Raw genomic sequence first — 18,470 nt, forward strand, 5'->3', positions numbered from 1 at the left:
CCACTTTTAGTTTCAGGGCTTTACAGATTTAGCGGGCAAGGGAGAAAAAAATAGTAGGGAAACCTGATGATGATATGATGAGACCCAATTATAACTGACCCAATACTGCTGTCTTCATTTTTCTTCTTTCCTCCCACCCTTCCCTCCAAACCCCATGAGTAGAAGGGGGAAAATGCCTGGCCAAGAGAGTGGACAAAAAGCACGTGGCCTTGAATAAACATACCATGAAAAGTCAATAACTAAGGAAAGAAATCAACTGACAAAAAACAACATACATACACACAGAACTGGGAAACCTCTATTCCTCACTGTGGCTTCCAGTGATCCCTTCCCACCAACCCCCTCGTGAAGTCTGGCTCTTCAAATAACTCATGTTCTGTTCCTTGAAGTCAAAATCAATCTATTTCCTTTCAGATCCCATTGACTTGATCTATTCTTTTATCTCACTTAACATCAAGGTAAAAGAAAACAAACCCCACTAGCCACCCTCCCTCAAACACACACACATACACATACACACACACAGACACACACACACACCCCTTTCTAAAATGTGAATGCAAGTACATAATACTGGCATCAAAATGGATTCAAGAGCTTAAAAGCAGCTCTAAATTTCCCAAATATAAATTATTTTTCTATCCTCATCTTAATACACCCAACCACCATTGAAAGACAAAACAAAGGGAAAAAAAGGAAAGGAAAAAAGGATAATAAAGATGCACAGGCTTCAATTCAGTGTCTTGTTAACAAAAGGTAGCGTTTTCTTCACTTTGGCCATTGTTAAAGATGCAGGCATAGAGCAGGGAATATTGGACTAGCATGTATTAAAAAAATGCAACATTAACATAGTATATAGCTTCCAAAAGACTAAAACACTAACAAATACAAGGCAATGCACATATTTTTAAACTAGTGTAAGTTTTTCCACATTCGATTAAATGTTACTTTGTACACCAAACGTTGCAACGCTGTTCAACTCTCTTCCATTATGCAAACATGCCACTTCTATCATTATTAAGGAATGTTTTTACAGATCACATCTATCTTGCCCTCCCATCTAATATGAAAAACAAAATCCAACTGTAAAATATGAAGCATTCATATTAAAACTGTTCTAGAAAATTGGTAAAGACATATGGACATATAATTGGATACTGAAATGGCAGAAATTTCAGTTTTGTATATTAAAAGGCTTCTTTAATTTTAGATACTTCTTCTGACCCATTTCTAATAAATGATCTCAAGAGAGAGGAATTATGGTTTACAGTAAAGTGTTGACTTTCCAAACACAGAAGATATAAGGAGTTGTGCAAGAATTTTACATCCCCTCTTCTCTGGCCCTTTGTAATATAAGCAAAATTCATTTTGAAGGTTATTTTAAAAGGTAACAACAGTGAAGGAATTATCTACTTGAGCCTGAAGACCTTATACCCACTTTTCTGCCTTATTAATTCAGATGGTAAAATTCCATTGAATGGTTCTGCAGTATTAAAAAATGGAGGATAGCAGTGACTGAAAAACATAGGTTTTTCCTTTTCTCTCTTTATTCTCTTATCTAACTTGGCTCAGTTTCCCCTCCAGCTCCCTGAGCTTCTCTCATAAACAGCATTGCAAGTTGGCTTCAAAAAAGGAAGGAAAAAAAGGAAAAAAAAAGAGAGAGAGAGAAAGATTTACAAGGGCTTTGTTCGTTAATTATTTACAGGTGGAGTCACTCCACCAGGAGTTTGATTTCATTGGCTAGCAGCTGGTTCATGTTGAACAGGCCCCCTGGGAGCTTGGTGAGTAGCTCCCTCTCCGTGGTTTCAGGGTCGCTGTCGACAGAGCTGGAGCTTGCGCTCATGTTGTCGACAGCAGTGCTGGCTGGGGGGCCCAGCTCTGGCTCACTAGTCTCGCTGGCCGTGGACACCACGGAGAGCAGGGACATGCGCCGTGTGAGCCGGCCAGGGGGCAGAAGGGAGGTGGCATAGTCCGCTATCATACCAGCTACGTCTAGATTACAAGCCTTATCAAAGGCGATGAAACCTACATTTGCATTGGCCTCGCAGACGCAGAATGAACCGTCATCTTTCATCAGCAGGTCAATGCCGCACACATCCATTCCCAAGATGTTTGACACTTGGATGGCAAGCTGTTTTCCTTGTTCACTCAGTGAGCACATCATTCCCACACCACCTAAGAAAGGCAAAGCCACATGGGTAGATATAAACATTACTGAATTTTCTCAAATGAATGGAACAGAATACATACAAAAACTCTACATATCTTGACATTGCTAGAGTCTTCTTAGACTCTCCCGAGTCAAATTAAGCCAAATGGGTCCTAGCTCCCATTCTATCTTTTTTTAAAAGTGACTTGCCCAGGGTCACACAGCTAGTGTTGTGTCAAGTGCCTGAGGCTGAGTTTGAACTCAGATCCTCCTGACTCCAGGGCTGGTGCTTTATCTATCATGCCACCTAGCTCCCCCTTTTCTATCTTTTAAAGACATAAAACTGGGATCCTAAATTCAAGCCATTTATTCATGAATGATCCCCTAATCCAATTTTCTAGAACTAAGGAGTGAAGCCCAAAAAAGTCACATTGTATTCTATTCATTTAAGACCTTCCTTTTACCATGTAGGAAGTCGTACTTGATAGCTTGGTTGGAAACTCTATTGATATCTACATTTTCTGAAGACTGTCTTACTGTCTTTGGTCCTATCATGGATATCTAATTTTGCGGAATGATAGAGGAAGGAACCACCATTCTAAACATTCTGAAAATACCTATGCTTTTGTTCATGTAAGTACTATAATAAAGATCATAATAACAGCTAACATTCATCTAATGTTTACTATATGCTAAGCCCTTTACAATTATCTCATTTGATCTTCACAACAACCCTGGGAGATAAGTGCTGTTGTTACCCCCATTTTATAGATGAAGAAACTGAGGCAGACAGAGGTCAAGTGATGTGTCGCACAGCTAGTAAATATCTTAAGGATGGATTTGAAGTCAGAATTTTCTGACACTATCTATTGCACCACCTAGCTGCCTCAGAGATGGAAAGTCACGTATGGGGAAGAATAAATAGGCTGTTTTGATTAGATGAAGTGTTGTAAAACAGAAAAATGTTGTGACCAAAGCCAGAACCAGATCATGCAGTGTGAGACACACTATTCCACATTCTTTTTTTTTTTTTTTTGCTTTTTTGGCAGGGCAATTGGGGTTAAGTGACTTGCCTAAGGTCACACAGCTAGTACATGTGTCAAGTGTCTGAGGCTGGATTTGAACTCAGGTCCTCCTGACTCTAGGGCCGGTGCTCTACTGACTGCACCACCTAGCTGCCCACTATTCCACATTCTAAAAATAGTTATAGTAACTAAAATAGTTATAGTAGTTCTTGGTGGAAACAAAGAACTAGAAACCAAGGGGATACTCTCAGTTGAGGAAGGCTGAACAAATTACAATATATGAATGTAAATAGAATATTACTGTGTGGGAACAGGGGGCTGCTGGGTAGCGCAGTGAGTAGAGCACCGGCCCTGGAGTCAGGAGGCCCTGAGTTCAAATCTGGCCTCAGACACTTGACACACTTACTGGCTGTGTGATCTTGGGCAAGTCACTTAACCCCAATGGCCCTGCCTTCTCCCCTCCAAAAAAAAAAAAAGAATGAACAGGGCTACTTCAGAGAAACCTGAAAGATTTGTGTGAACTGATGCAGAGTAAAGTGAGCAGAATCAGGAGAACAATTCATATAATACCACAACATTGTAAAGACAAACAACTTTGAAAGACTTAAAAACTGATTGACATCATAAACAACCATCATTTTAGAGGACTGATAATGAAGTAAGCTACTCACCCTCCTGAAAGAGAGGTGATGGACTCAGGGCGTAGAAGGTGGAATACATATGTTGTGGATGTCGCCAATGTAAGAATTCATTTGGCTTGACTATGCACATTTGTTACAGAAGTATTGTTTTTGTTTTTCTATTTTTTAATAGGTTGGTGGAAGGTATGAGGTAGAGAAAATAAATTTTTCCTAATTAAAAAAAGTTAAATTGAAAAAGATAATGGGGTCCATTTTGGATATGTTCAGTTTGAAATGTTTACAAAATATCTAAGTGGAAATGTATAGCAGCAGAAAGATGGTGATATTTGGCTATAACCCCAGAGAAAGAAAGGTACGTACTTAGATTCGACAGTCAGCTTCTTCATCTGTAAAATAAGGAGGGTGAGCTAAATACCTACTTAAGTTACTTCCAAATCTAAAGCCTATGATGCTATTCCAAACAAATCTTAACCTAGCCATGATTGGCATGCATATATAGTGTTCACCAAATATAGTTTTCATGCAGAAATCACCCAGACATAATTTAAATTTACGCCCAGAGCTGTGATTTTACTGGTGTGGATACCTCCCTTTGAGGAAATTCCTACCAATGTAGGAATGTATTGCTTTGGAACTCATAATTTTAGAGAACTGGAGAGGGTACTAAGAGGTTCGATTATAGTCCAGTGTAGGAATGTATTGCTTTGGAACTCATAATTTTAGAGAACTGGAGAGGGTACTAAGAGGTTCGATTATAGTCCAGAGTCACACATAACAAGCATGTATCATAGACAGGACTCGAACTCAGGTCTTCCTGGCTCTGAGACAAATTCTCTAGTCAGTCGATAAACACTTATGAAGCACCTACTATATGCCAGGTATTAAGCTTAGTGCTAGGGATACAAAAAGAGACAAAAAACAGTCCCTGCCCTCAAGGAGCTCACAATCTAATTTTTTTTTGGCTATACATATTTGATCATAATTAAACACATTTCCACATTAGTCATGTTGTGAAAGAAGAATCAGAACAAAAGGGAAAAACCACAAAGGAAAAAAACCAAAAAACAACCAAAGATAAAATAATATGCTTCAATATGCATTCAGACTCCATAGTTCTTTTTGTGGATGTAAATAGTATTTTGCATCAGGAGTGTTTCGGAGTTGTCTTAGATTATTGCACTGCTCAGAAGAGCTAAGTCTACCAAAGTCAGTCATCACATGATGTTGCTGTCATTGTGTACAGTGTTCTCCTGGTTCTGCTCACTTCCCTTAGCATCAGTTCATGCAAGTTTTTCCAGCTTTTTCTGACGTCTGCCTGTTCATCATCTCTTGTGGAACAATAGTATTCCATTACATTCATATACCACAACTTGTTCAGCCATTTCCCAATTGATGGGCACCCCCTCAATTTCTAATTCTCTGCCACCACAAAAAGAGCAGCTATAAATACTTTTGTATGTATGGGTCCTTTTCCCTTTTTCATGATCTCTTTGGAACACAGACCTAGCAGTGGTATTGCTGGATCAAAGGGTATGTAGTTTGATAGCCCTTTGGGCATAGTTCCAAATTGCTCTCCTGAATGGTTGGTTCAGTTCAAAACTCCACCAACAATACATTAGTGTTCGAATCTTCCCACATCTTCTCCAACATTTATCATTTTCCTGTTTTGTCATGTGGTACAACGGAGTTGTTTTAATTTGCATTTCTCTAATCAATAGTGATTTAGACCATTTTTTCATATGACTATAGATGGCTTTAATTTCTTCATCTGAAAACTGCCTATTGATTTCGTTTGACCATTTGTCAGTTGGGGAATGACTTGTATTCTTATAAATTTGACTCAGTTCTCTATGTATTCTAGAAATGAGGCCTTTATCAGAGATACTGGCTATAAAAATTGCTTCCCAGTTTTCTGCTTCCCTCCTAATCTTGGTTGCATTGACTTTATTTGTGCAAACACTTTTTAATTTAATGTAATCAAAATTATCCATTTTGCATTTCATAAATTTCTCTATCTCGTTTGGTCATAAATTCTTCCTTTCTCCATAGGTCTGACAGGTAAACTATTCATTGCTCTCCTAATTTGCTTATAGTCTCACCCTTCATGTTTAAATCAGGTACCCATTTTGACCTTAGCTTGGTATACAGTGAAAGATGTTGGTCCATGCCTAGTTTCTGCCATACTGTTTTCCAGTTTTCCCAGCAGTTTTTGTCAAATAGTGAGTTCTCGTCCTAGAAGCTGGAGTCTTTGGGTTTATCAAACAATACATTACTAGTCACTGACTACTGTGTCTTGTGTACCTAGCCAATTGCACTGATCCACCACTCTTATTTCTTAGCCAGTACCAAGTAGTTTTGATGATTGCAACTTTATAATATCATTTTAGATGCAATTTTTTTTATTACTTCTCTTGATATTCTTTTGTTCTTCTAGATGAATTTTGTTATCATTTTTTTTCTAGTTTTTTGGTGATTTGATTGGTATGGCACTTAATAAGTAAATTAATTTAGGTAGAATTGTCATTTTTATTATATTAGCTAGGCATACCCATAAGCAACTGAATTATTTAGATCTGACTTTATTTGTGTGAAAAGTGTTTTGTAATTGTGTGCACATATAGTTCTTGGGTTTGTCTTGGCAGGTAGACTCTCAAATATTTTATACTGTCTACAGTTACTTTAAATGCAATTTCTCTTTCTATTGCTTACTGCTGGATTTTGTTAGTAACATACAGAAAGGAAGATGACTTATGTATGTTTATTTTATAATCTGTAACTTTGCTAAAATTGTTAATTATTTCAAGTAGTTTTTTAGTTGATTCTCTAGAGTTCTCTAAGTATATCATCATATCACCTGTAATGTTTCCTCATTGCCTATTCTGATTCCTTCAATTTCTTTTTCCTCTCCCATAGCTGAAGCTAACATTTCTTGTACAATATTGAATAACACGGGTGATAACTGACATCTTTGCTTCGCCCCTGATCTTACTGGAAATGCTTCTAGCTCATTTCCATTACATGTAATGCTTGTTGATGGTTCTGGATAGATGCTACTTGTCATTTTAAGGAAAACTCCATTGATTCCTATGTTTTCCAGTGTTTTTAACAGAAATGGATATTGCATTTTGTCAAAAGCTTTTTCTGCATCTATTGAGATAATCATATGATTTCTGTTAATTTTGTTATTAATATGGTCAATTATGCTGATAGTTTTCCTAATATTAAACCAGCCCTGCATTCCTGGTATAAATCCCACCTGGGTCAGAGTGTATTATCCTTGTGATAACTTGCTGTAACCTCTTGGCTAATATTTTATTTAACATTTTTACATCTATGTTCATTAGAGAAATTGGCCTATAATTTTCTTTCTCTGTTTTGGCTCAACACCATAACTACGTCATAAAAATAATTTGGCAGGACTCCTTCGCCTATTTTTCCAAATAGTTTATAGAGTATTGGAATCAATTGTTCTTTAAATGTTTGGTAGAATTTACTTGTAAATCCACCTGGCCCTGGAGATTTCTTCTTAGGGAATTCATTGATGACTTTTTCAATTTTTTTTTTTCTGAAATGGGGTTATTTAAGTATTTTATTTCCTCTTCTGTTAATCTGGGCAATTTATATTTTTGTAAATATTCGTCCATTTCACTTAGATTGTCAGATTTATTGGCATAGAGTTGGGCAAAATAGCTCCTAATTATTGTTTTAATTTCCTCTTCATTGTTAGTAAATTCACCCTTTTCATTTTTGATATTGGTAATTTGGTTTTCTTTTTTTTAATCAAATTAACCAAAGGTTTATCTATGTTATTTTTTTTTCATAAAACCATTACTTAGTTTTATTTATTAGCTCAAAAGTTTTCTTAATTTCAATTTTATTAATCTCTCCTTTAATTTTTAGAATTTCTAATTTGGTATTTAATTGGAAATTTTTAATTTGTTCTTTCTCTAGCTTTTTTAGTTACATGCCCAATTCATTGATCTCTTCTTTCTCTATTTTATTCAAGTAAGCATTTAGAGATATAAAACTTCTCCATAGAACTGTTTTGGCTGCATCCCATAAGTTTTGGTATGCAGTCTCATTATTGTCATTCTCCTGGGTGAAGATATTGATTGTTTCTATGATTTGTTGTTTTGAACCACTCATTCTTTAGGATTAGGGTTTTTAGTTTGCAAATAATTTTTAGTCACAATCTAATTTTAATACTGTATGTTTTTTGTAGTGAACATACAGTACTGACATTAAAATTGAATGCATTCTACTTGAGGATAATTTACATACACATTAGCAGACCTGTATGGTAGAAAGAACTCTGAATTTGGAACCTGAGGAACTGGGTTCAAATCCCAATTCAGCATTTCACTGCCTGTGTTAACTTGGATACATCATGGCACTCCTCTGGAACCCAATTTCCTGATTTGTAAAAAATGAAGGGTTCTGATTATATGATCTCTAGGGTCTCTTTGAGCTATAAATCCTATATCCTTATGTAAGCAATGCACTCACTACATATATGGCACAAAAATAACGGAGTGAAAAAATGCCTTTCCCCCAAATGCTATTGGCCAGGGCGATAGCTGCAGAATTTCCAATGGAGGAGTTACTTTTGCCTCCCCTTACTCGTCCTCCTTCCTACCAAACCACAAGACAATATAGGGTCTGGGGAGCCTTATAGAGGTGTAGGAGATTGGGACTAAGGAAGAGAGACTGAAAACATCCTTGTCAGCTACATTACAACATCTGTACCAGGTTCCTGACTGAAGGAAAAAGTCCAGTTCAAATACTCATGATACTGTTTACAAATTAGGAATGGAAACAGAGAACTGAGAGTTCAGTGAACATTTCCACTGCTGCAAAAATAACTCAAAAGATACACCCTACTTTATTAAAAGCAGGTTTATAGTATTATCTTCATATTTAGGATTCTAGATCCTGGAATCTGTAGGTAAAAAATTGTAGGGATCATCTAGTCCAATCTCCTTACTTACAAATGAAGAAACTGAGACTCAATAGGATTGAGTGACTTGTCCAAGGTCACATAGCTATTAAGTCAGGAACTGAATGCAGGTCCTCTGAATCCATATCCTGTACTCTTTCCACATTATGTTGCTCTATATAGGTGTACAACATTATTATTTATAACTTAGAAAATAAATAATTTTATTTGCTTTGGATAAGTGCCCACTGGAACAGCTATGCTATCCATTTATGTAATGTGACAATGCACTGTTTATACCTAGGGAGCAGTTGCTTTGCATCCTTCCATCAGTTGAACAGCGCAGCATAGTGCCGACTACGCGGCCTCCCACCACAATGACACGCACATCCCGGCCATGGGATTCCTTTATATACTTCTGGAATAGGTATGGAGCTTCATGGCGAATAAGATGGCTTAGGTCAGCCAAGTGGTGCTTATCTCGAGCCAGGAAAACAGCTTTACCTTAAGTAAGAAGAAAAAAAAAGGATGCTAAAAGTAATTGTACTATGGACAATTGGTAATTACTTCTGTCTCTTTTGGCACCCTCCTCCCCAATACTTATGTTTTAAAACACCATGATATTTATATCAATAATATTTTAGTTTTTCACAATGAATTGTCATGATCATTCAGTGAAGGGTTAAAATCTGATATTAAGTAATACTCTGCTTAACAGGAAAATGGGAACAGGAGAAGATTAAAGGATACATTTGCATTTCACTTTAACTATATTAAAATGTTTCCTGAGAGTAGTGGTGATAATAAAGTGGTGATAATAAAAATGACTTACATTTATATGTCACTTTTAAGGTATGCAAAACACTTGATATACATCATTATCGTTTGACCTCTAACTGTTATTAACTATCATCAAAGTCGTAGTTTTAAAAAATCACCTCAGGATTCCAGATGATCTTGCAGAATTTGCCTTCTTTGAAACCTAACTTCTAAAAATAGACCACAAGACTCTTCCTACCCCAGGCTTCTATTTTGGGATCCTACCCTTTCCTCCTCCACTACTGCTCCAAAGCCATCTGAAAGAATTTCTGTCACAACAACCTTCATTTCACATTCTTTGGTATCTCTGGTAGGCAGAGGCATAGCCTTCTTTACTAAAAACAATCAGGAATAACACAATCACTCAAAAAGGAGCATTTTGATTCCTTCAACACAGCTTTTAGCAGTGAAAAGGGGAAAGCTGGGAGAGAAACTTGGCCTTTAGAGAGAAGGATGTATAGTCCAGCTAACAATAATACCTGATTAGCTTGGGCAGGTTTGTTTCTATAGCTATCTCCCTTGCTCTAATTCCATATTTCCAGTTCCTAAGTTACAAAAAGGTTGTGCTCCAAAAGTTCATTTACAAAATGGCTATTTGGAACTACTAACACAATTTCCCATAGAAGCAATGTGAATAAATGGTGAACAGATTTCTAGGTTTACTTATGAAACATGTAATCCATTGAGCTTGTGGCACCATAAAATAGAAGAGCCGCCTCAGTTTCCATGTAAACAGCTGGGCTGACAAGGTATATCAACTCTAAGACAGGCTTTATTTAACCTAACCAAAAACACAATCAAATTACTTATATTAGAGTCCATGAACAGTCAAGACAATGGCTCTTCTCTTCACAAGATTTAAATTCCAATTCTTTTGGCTTAATATTTTCACCATTTAAATTCTTTGACATTCTAAAGATAACTTAAAAGCATTTGTAAAGGGTTCCGTTTGCATAAAGACTGGTAATTATTATTATGAAAAGCAGTACAATCCAATCCAATGAGCATTTTTGAAGCACCTACTATAAGCAAGGCACTGAGGATACTGACAAAAAGCACTGCGTTTATATTAAGTAAATAGATAATATACATGATAATGGAGAATCAGAATAGGTTTCCTTTGGGTTAGGGTTTTCCAAGCTTGTCAAGGGGACAAGCTTCTTTGTAGGGGAATATATGGCAAATACAATTTATTATCCTATCAAAATATTACAAAAGTAGTAGTTGTGAAAAAAGAAAATTGTGCAATGGAGAGAGAACAGGGTGGAATGGGAAAAAATGGGAGTGTTATAATATATATAAACATTCTGGAAGAGGCAATGGAAGGAATAATTCCCTACTGAATGAAACCAAATGAATGAATTTTGGACACAAAATACTTTCTATACCTAAGTAGAAAAAAAAAAAATCAGTGACAAAGACTCAGTGAAGGACACGCTAACTATCACTGTAATAACCAGAAACTGAATTATTTCCAAACAGTGAAGTTATAAAATCTTTGGTGTACTTACTACTGAAGAAACATCCCATTCTTACTAAATGTGGCTTGATTCCATTTATAACAACTTATTTTTGCGAAAATTCTATTTATAATAACTTATCTTTGTGAAATCAGGAATTCTGTCCTATTCTTAAACAAATGCAAAGGAAGAAACAAAATGGAAGCTGAATATAATGCATATATCTCTTTCTAAAACTATACAGAAAATAAAACTTGTTGGTTGACAAGAAACAGAATTAAGGGCTTTATCAATTTATTTGATTGTGTTCTGATAAACATTTAACAGCTTTATGTGAGAAAATGTTATATACTATAATACAATAAACATTTAAGTAACTACTATGTGACTGGTACTGTGCTAAGTACTGTGGATACAAATAAGAAAGATAGCCCTTTACCCCAAGGAGATACAATCTAAGGAGAAGACAACACACAAGAGAAAAGTGAAAGCGGGAGTGAGGGTGTGGGGGTGAAGCCACCATAATAGGGAATACAAATCAAAGTAGAGTAGCTTGCAAGAAATGAAGAAGTGGCTGGGTTTCTGAGACCTTTTTTATATTCTTTATATTGGGGGACGATGGTACATGACAAGCTTTGAAGAAAACTAAAGATTCTAAAAGAAGGAAGAAAGGAGGCCATTCTAGGTATGGGGGACAACTCATACAAAGACCTGAAGGCAGGAGATGGAATGTTAAATTCTGAATCTTGTAACTAATTTGACTGGAACAATGATTCTTATCTTGTGGCTCATGAATCCCTTGGGGTAACAATGGCCCAAGGAATTCACATTAAAATTTCTTTAATGGCACCTTCAAGCACTTAATAATTTGCACCATTATGTTACAAATATATTTTTCTCTAGCACAGCAAGCATGTTCATTTTTGAAGCATTACAGGTTTTTTTCTATAGCAATTTGAAAATGTCATGATCATGAGCACCATGATTTTAGTGCTTTAGTTTGATTAAATCAAACTCTGACTGCTTTCGACTAAGCACAAACTCTAAGTTTCTCAATCTGCCATCAAATTGTTTCCAAACTGCCAAAAGGAATCAGTGCAAAATGACTGGCATGTACATATCCCCATTTTCAGAAGAGCTTACAAAAGATTCCTATCATATTCCACCACATATTTGTGTGAGCAAGCATTTTCATTTTCTTGTTTTAAATCAAAACATAGAAAAAAACTTGATATGGAACTAGATTTAAGACTAAGTTTATCAGGTACTGAGCCAAACATTGCCAACCTTTGTTCAAATAAAAAACTCCAACACTGAAATTAAGTTACTATATGATTATTATATTATGTTAAGCATTTCCAAGATGTAAATTATTTCATTAAAATGTTTGTTATATTTGATAAAATTTGTAGGACAAAAAAAATTAGTATGAAGTAAGCATATAAGGTCTTGCTAGATTATTTCTTTTAATTCTTCCACAATGCTGCAATAAAATATTCATAATTATTATGTTGAGTTTTAAATTTTTTGGTTTTATAGTTATAAAATTTTATATTGTAAAATTATATATATATTATATATATAATTTTATATTGTAAAATTATATATTATATTGTAAAATTATAAAATTATATAATGTAAATTTAAATTTGGAACATTTTGGAGGCTGGGGCAAAAGCTTTCACTGTAGTTATTATAAGCATATAATGAATAAATTTTAAAAATATGAACATCATAATTAATTACACTGAGATTTCACAATATTTTTTACTTTTGTTAAAGGGCAACACTGGGACATTGGAACATTACCCCGCCAAATTAGGAATGAATGGACTCTGACATCAGTACCTATGTAAAAGGTAAGAATATGAAGTAAGAATGGAGGGGGCCACACTGTGAAGGATTTTAGGTGCCAAGCTTAAGAGTTTTAAAATTTTAGCTTAAAGGTAACAGGGTGCCACTGAAAGTTCCTAAGCAGGGAGATAAATAAGGTTATACTTAAGATTATTTTAGATTCTGCGTACAGATAGACTTTCTATAACAAAACAAGTCTGTTCTTAACAATTTCTTTTATCAAATGATTTAACAAGTAAAAATAAAAAGAAATGGCTATACTGTTAATTTTTATCATAGGCATATCCTATAAAATTTTGTTCTGATCAATGACGTTTTGCAAGGACTTTATTAAGTGTAAGCAAGCTTCACTGCAACATTATTTAGTCAGTCATCCAAGACCCAAACTGGATTGTCTGAGATGATTTAAATTAAGTGTGGTAGCTCCAGAGGCATACCTAAACTTCCTTCAGTTAAACACTACTACATGTATCGCTTATAGCACAAGTAAAGCTCTCGAGAACCTAACTGTCCATTAACACTATTTTTTCTTAACATTATATTTTCCCAGAACCAATTAACTTTAGGGGGAGTATGCATGTGTTACCAGCTAAATTTTTTAAAGGTAAATTTAAGTGTAACTCAATTCTAATGAACTTTATTAAGGGTCTACTATGTGACAGGCAGTATGCCAGATTTTGGGAATATGAAGAGCTTGTAGTCTAGTAGAGATGATTTGATATGATAGCCAGAAGCAGCCAGGTGGATCAGTGGATAAAGTACCAGACCTGGAGACAGGGAGACCTGGGTTCAAATCCCATCTCTGACACTTACTAGTTGTATAACCTTGGGCAAGTCACTGAACATTGGCTGTCTCAGTTTCCTCAATTGTAAAGAGGGGATAATAATAGCACCTACCTCCCAGGGTGGTTGTGAGGATCAAATGAGATAATATGACTACAAGTTGGAACCAGATTGGGGAGCTCTAGACTAAGCAGTCTGGCATTTACTGTCACTGAAGATTTCTGAGATATGAGATTTTTGTCATCAGAGCTGTGCACTAGGAAAGACTACTCCTGTGTGAGAGAGACAGAAGCAGGGAAAGATAGAGTACAAGGAGGTAGATCAGTCAGAAGGCTACCAAAATAGACCAGGAAAGGCAATGTGGTCTGAATTAGGGTAGCAGCACTGGAAACAAAAAGAGAGGAAATGAAGTGGCTGCATATGGGGCTTCTCCACACCATACCACCTTGCTTATTCCCAACCCACCCCCCAGTTTCCAGGTTCGCTTGATGTGTTGTTTTCCCTTTTAGAAAGTATAAGTAGCTTGAAGGTAGGGATTTGTATCTCTAGTGCTTTAGCACAGCGCCTGACATACAGTAAAGGCTTAATAAATACTTTCTCTCATCTAATTTTTTATTCTTAGACTCTGATTTTAATATTGGCACGCAAAGTCCTAGGACAAATGAATCTTTCCTCTTCCTCTAGTCCTGAGCTCTCTATACCTCTTACTCCTGTTTCAAAGTAGTTCCATGTTAATTTGTATTCATTATCAACTATACTTTATAAATATTAGCTATTGCTATTATGGCTATCTAATGGGTTTTCTTATTCCCTTATATGTCTTTCAGAATCCCTGTTTCAGAAACTGTTCCCTTCTTGACTTGATTAAAAGATTATTTCTTACTACTATGATCTAGTCATTGTCTGGGATACAGACAAAAGAAAATAACTGCTTTCATCTGATCAAGAAAAAAATAAATTCTCCATAAACTCCCCCTCATTACTTCTCCTGGATGAACCGTGTGTGTGTCTGTGTGTGTGTCCCAGTTATACACACCTCTATGACCCCGTGTATTCTTCACCACCATTGGGAATTCCAATACTTCTGCTTCATCAATCATTTTAGCAAAATTTTCATGACCACCTGTTTAAAGAAAAGAAAAAGGAAACATAAAAAGAAATATTTCATGATTGTCCTCTTCTGAACTATTGGAAAAAAAAAAGGTCAAAGGGGAAGCCTACTTTGATGCTCAAAGACCTAGAATAAATTTTTAGGATGAAAACAAACTCTGGAGGAGTAAAGATTAATTTTAGTTCCAAACTACTTGTCAGTTTTAGAATATATATGAGAAATCTTAAATCTCTAAATACTTATCATCATATATCCAAACTTCTCAAAATCCACAGTTTATATCTTCACTCTAACTCAGGTATCCATAGGACTAGTCATACTTTCAAAATTTCATCATCATCCATAACTGTGCCACTTCCAACATCTTCAACTCTGAAAATCATTATCATAACCTCCTGTCCTTTCATTTCTTCCTCACTCCTTCCTAAATTTATTTCCATTCTTCCCTCTTTCCCCAGACCACCAACTCTATTCTAGCCTCACTTTCCGCCCTTCACAGTCTTGACCTTATAGTTAACCAAATCAATTATATACTTTATTCTATCCATGAATTTTTTGCTCCCTTGTTATGCTACTATCCAGCTCTGTCAATCTATAATGCAGGATTACCTCCCTGCCCCCCAACTATCATCCTTCTTTCCTGCTGAATATATAGGAAGAAATGATTATCAACTGTGTTAACTATGTCCATTACAAATTCATGTTATCTCATTTCAAATGGGCCCTCCCAATAACAAGGCAATTGGTGGTGTCTGGATGTAGACCAGGAAGGTTTTGCTAAAGGTTAGTTCTACCCTAGAACCAAAGAATGTCAGAGCTAGAATAAATTTAAATATCATTTAGTTCAACCTCCTCCTTTTACAAATGAAAACTGACAGACAAATTCATTCTCTACCTCTTGGTTCCCAGTTCCCTAAACATACATGCCTTGTTCTTCCTAACACTTTAAACAACAACAACAACAACAAAACCTACACTGGTTCTACTAATGCCCCTCTATTCGCCATTACCTACCATACTATAGGGCATCTTTTCAGTCATCTATACTCATTGCTTCGTCGACTTCCCCACTGCTCACTTCTCAACCCTTGGTAATTCTGCTTCTTTGGCCAGCACTCAATTGTAAATTATAACTACTTTCACAAAGGGTGATTTAAATGACAGAATGTAAGCTCACTGAGTGCAGAGACTGTTTCATTTCTGTCTCCATATCCCTGGTGTCTAGCACAGTGTCTGGCACAAAGTATACACTTAACAAATGTTGATTTATCTGCTCCTAAAACCAATGGTGTACTTTGGGGTTCGACCCTAGGCCCATATTCTTACCTTTGACGCTCTCATCTCTTCCTTACCGGCCAGATCACATTATCAACTTCCTATTGGGCATTTTTGCTTATAGCAACTTCAACTCAGAAAGACTGAAACAAAATTGATAATCTTCTACTAACCTGACATCTACCATACTCCATATTCCCCATTTCTGTTTACATCCTCCTAAGAACTCAGGTTCATAACCTTGTCATCCTTGACAATTTCCTCTTCCTCATTCTCCATATGCTAAATCCATTGACACCATATCTAAGATAGCTCTAGAATCTGTCTCCTTTTCCTCATTCACATAGCCACCACTCTAGTTCAGTCCCTAATCTTCTACTTCACTTACTGTAATAACCTCTTAACTAGTCTTTCTGACACCAGTCTCTGCTCCCCCCATATACATCCTCTATAAAGCTATGAAAATAGTCTTCCAAAAACATTGGTACAAATACATAATTTCTCTGGTAAAATATCTCTAAAGGCCTCCATATTCTTTCTAAAATAAGATACAAACCTGTCAGTAAAGACTCTCTACAATCTGGCTCCAACCAACCTTTCTAGCCTTATTTCAAACTACTATTCTTCATAGAGTCTAGGTTCTAGCCATAAATCAACTGAATGCTTCCCCAACTGGATATGCCAAAATCTACTTCTATGTATTTGCACAAACCATCACTTAGGCAGTAATGTGGTACAACAGAAGGGAGTTTTTGAGTCAGAGGACTTGACTTTAAATCCTAACTATAATTTATTACTTGTATGATCTTGGGCAAGACATTAACCTGATGACTTCTAAGATCTCTCATAACTCTAAATCTAAGAACTTGTCCTAGATGCATTTCCTCTTCAAATCTACACTGGAGAATCTTTATCCTTCTTGAAAGCCCTGATCTTTACCTATGGCTAGTTCTCCTGAAATAATTTTTAATCTTCTTAACTATAAACACCATTAGAGATTTAAGCTCATTGAGGCCAGGTACTGCTTCCTTTTTGTCTTAGTACCTCCAATATTTTAACAACAACAACGACAGTAACTAACATTTATAGAGCAATTACTATCTCATTTGATCCTCACAACCCTAGGTGCTATTATCCCTATTTTACAAATGAAGAAACTTATGCAAACATAAGTAAAGTGCTTTGCATAGGGTCACACAACTAATAAATGTCTGACGCTGAATTTGAATTCAGTTCTTCTGGACTTCAGACCCAGAATTCTATTCACTATGCCACCTAACTTGCCTGTACATAAGAAGCATTTAGCAAATAGGTACTTAAATGTAATAAATTTGTTGAACTGAATCCTTTCCTTTAACAAAGAAAACTAACCTTTCTCAGAGACTGAAAAGGTTAGCAATTCTTTCACTTTTCAGCCTCCTATTTTCTTGGGCACCCTGCATACCAGAAACCCTGAAGAAATCTACCTAGATTTGCTACTTCTCTCATCAGATTAAGAGAGTAAGTAAAAGAAGGAGAACTAATTTGAGTTTTAGTAGAAACTAAGATGCTAAGTAGTAATATGCCTATTCAAAAAATCACTCCTTTTCCTTTTTATAAATACATGTTTTCATTTACTTTCTCTACCCTAAATATTAAAAAAATCCTATTTCTTACTATATAGAGACTACTTAACATATATAATACTTTTTTTCTCATTATCTTACAAGTCAGAGCTAATAGTAGTGAGATTAGACCAAAACCAAACTACGCCTGCAGAGATCAGCACAAATCTTGCTGATAAGCTGAAGCCAAGAAAAGTTTGCAAATGAACCTGGATGTTGTGACCCATCCTGCTTATCTTGATAAGATGTCTGTATTCAGAATTAAAGAGGAAGTATCCTACTTAATTTTTTTTAAAAGTAGAAGTATTAAATTATGTAGCTTCAACAATGCAGCATTTAGAGGGGATACTCATCAATTGAGGAATGGCTGAACAAGTTGTGGTTTTATGAATGTAATGGAATACTATTGTTCCATAAGAAATGATGAACAAACAGGCAGACTTCAGAAAAACCGGGAAAGACTTGTATGAACTGACACTGAGTGAAGTGAGCAGAACCAAGAGAACACTGTACATAGTAACAGCAACACTGTGTGATGACCGACTTTGGTAAACTTAGCTCTTATGAGCAGTGCAATGATCTAAGACAATTCTAAAACACTCATGATGGAAAAACTATCCACATCCAGAGAAAGAACTATGGAGTCTGAATGCAAATTGAAGCACTATTTTTCTCTCTCTCTTTTTTGTTCTTTGTTTCTTGTGATTTTTCCCTTTTGTTCTGATTCCTCTTTCACAACATGAATTATATATTTAAATATGTATGTTTATACATTATACATACATATTATATATTACACAATATACATATATT

General features: G+C 35.8%; 1 protein-coding gene across 1 annotated transcript in view; it reads right to left on the reverse strand.

The window, feature by feature from the left end:
* Positions 1-1,686: 1,686 nt before the first annotated feature.
* RIMKLB (ribosomal modification protein rimK like family member B) overlaps positions 1,687-18,470 on the reverse strand; it is a 66,419-nt gene continuing 49,635 nt past the window's right edge. The window contains exons 3-5 of the mRNA XM_036760425.1: positions 14,704-14,790; positions 9,052-9,255; positions 1,687-2,175 (exon numbers count right to left, since the gene is read on the reverse strand). Coding sequence (XP_036616320.1) covers positions 1,712-2,175; positions 9,052-9,255; positions 14,704-14,790 — 755 coding nt within the window. The 3' untranslated portion in view covers positions 1,687-1,711. The remainder of the gene's footprint in view (positions 2,176-9,051; positions 9,256-14,703; positions 14,791-18,470) is intronic.

The sequence above is a fragment of the Trichosurus vulpecula genome, chromosome 5, assembly GCF_011100635.1.
Source record: "Trichosurus vulpecula isolate mTriVul1 chromosome 5, mTriVul1.pri, whole genome shotgun sequence".
Classification (NCBI taxonomy): Eukaryota; Metazoa; Chordata; class Mammalia; order Diprotodontia; family Phalangeridae; genus Trichosurus; species Trichosurus vulpecula.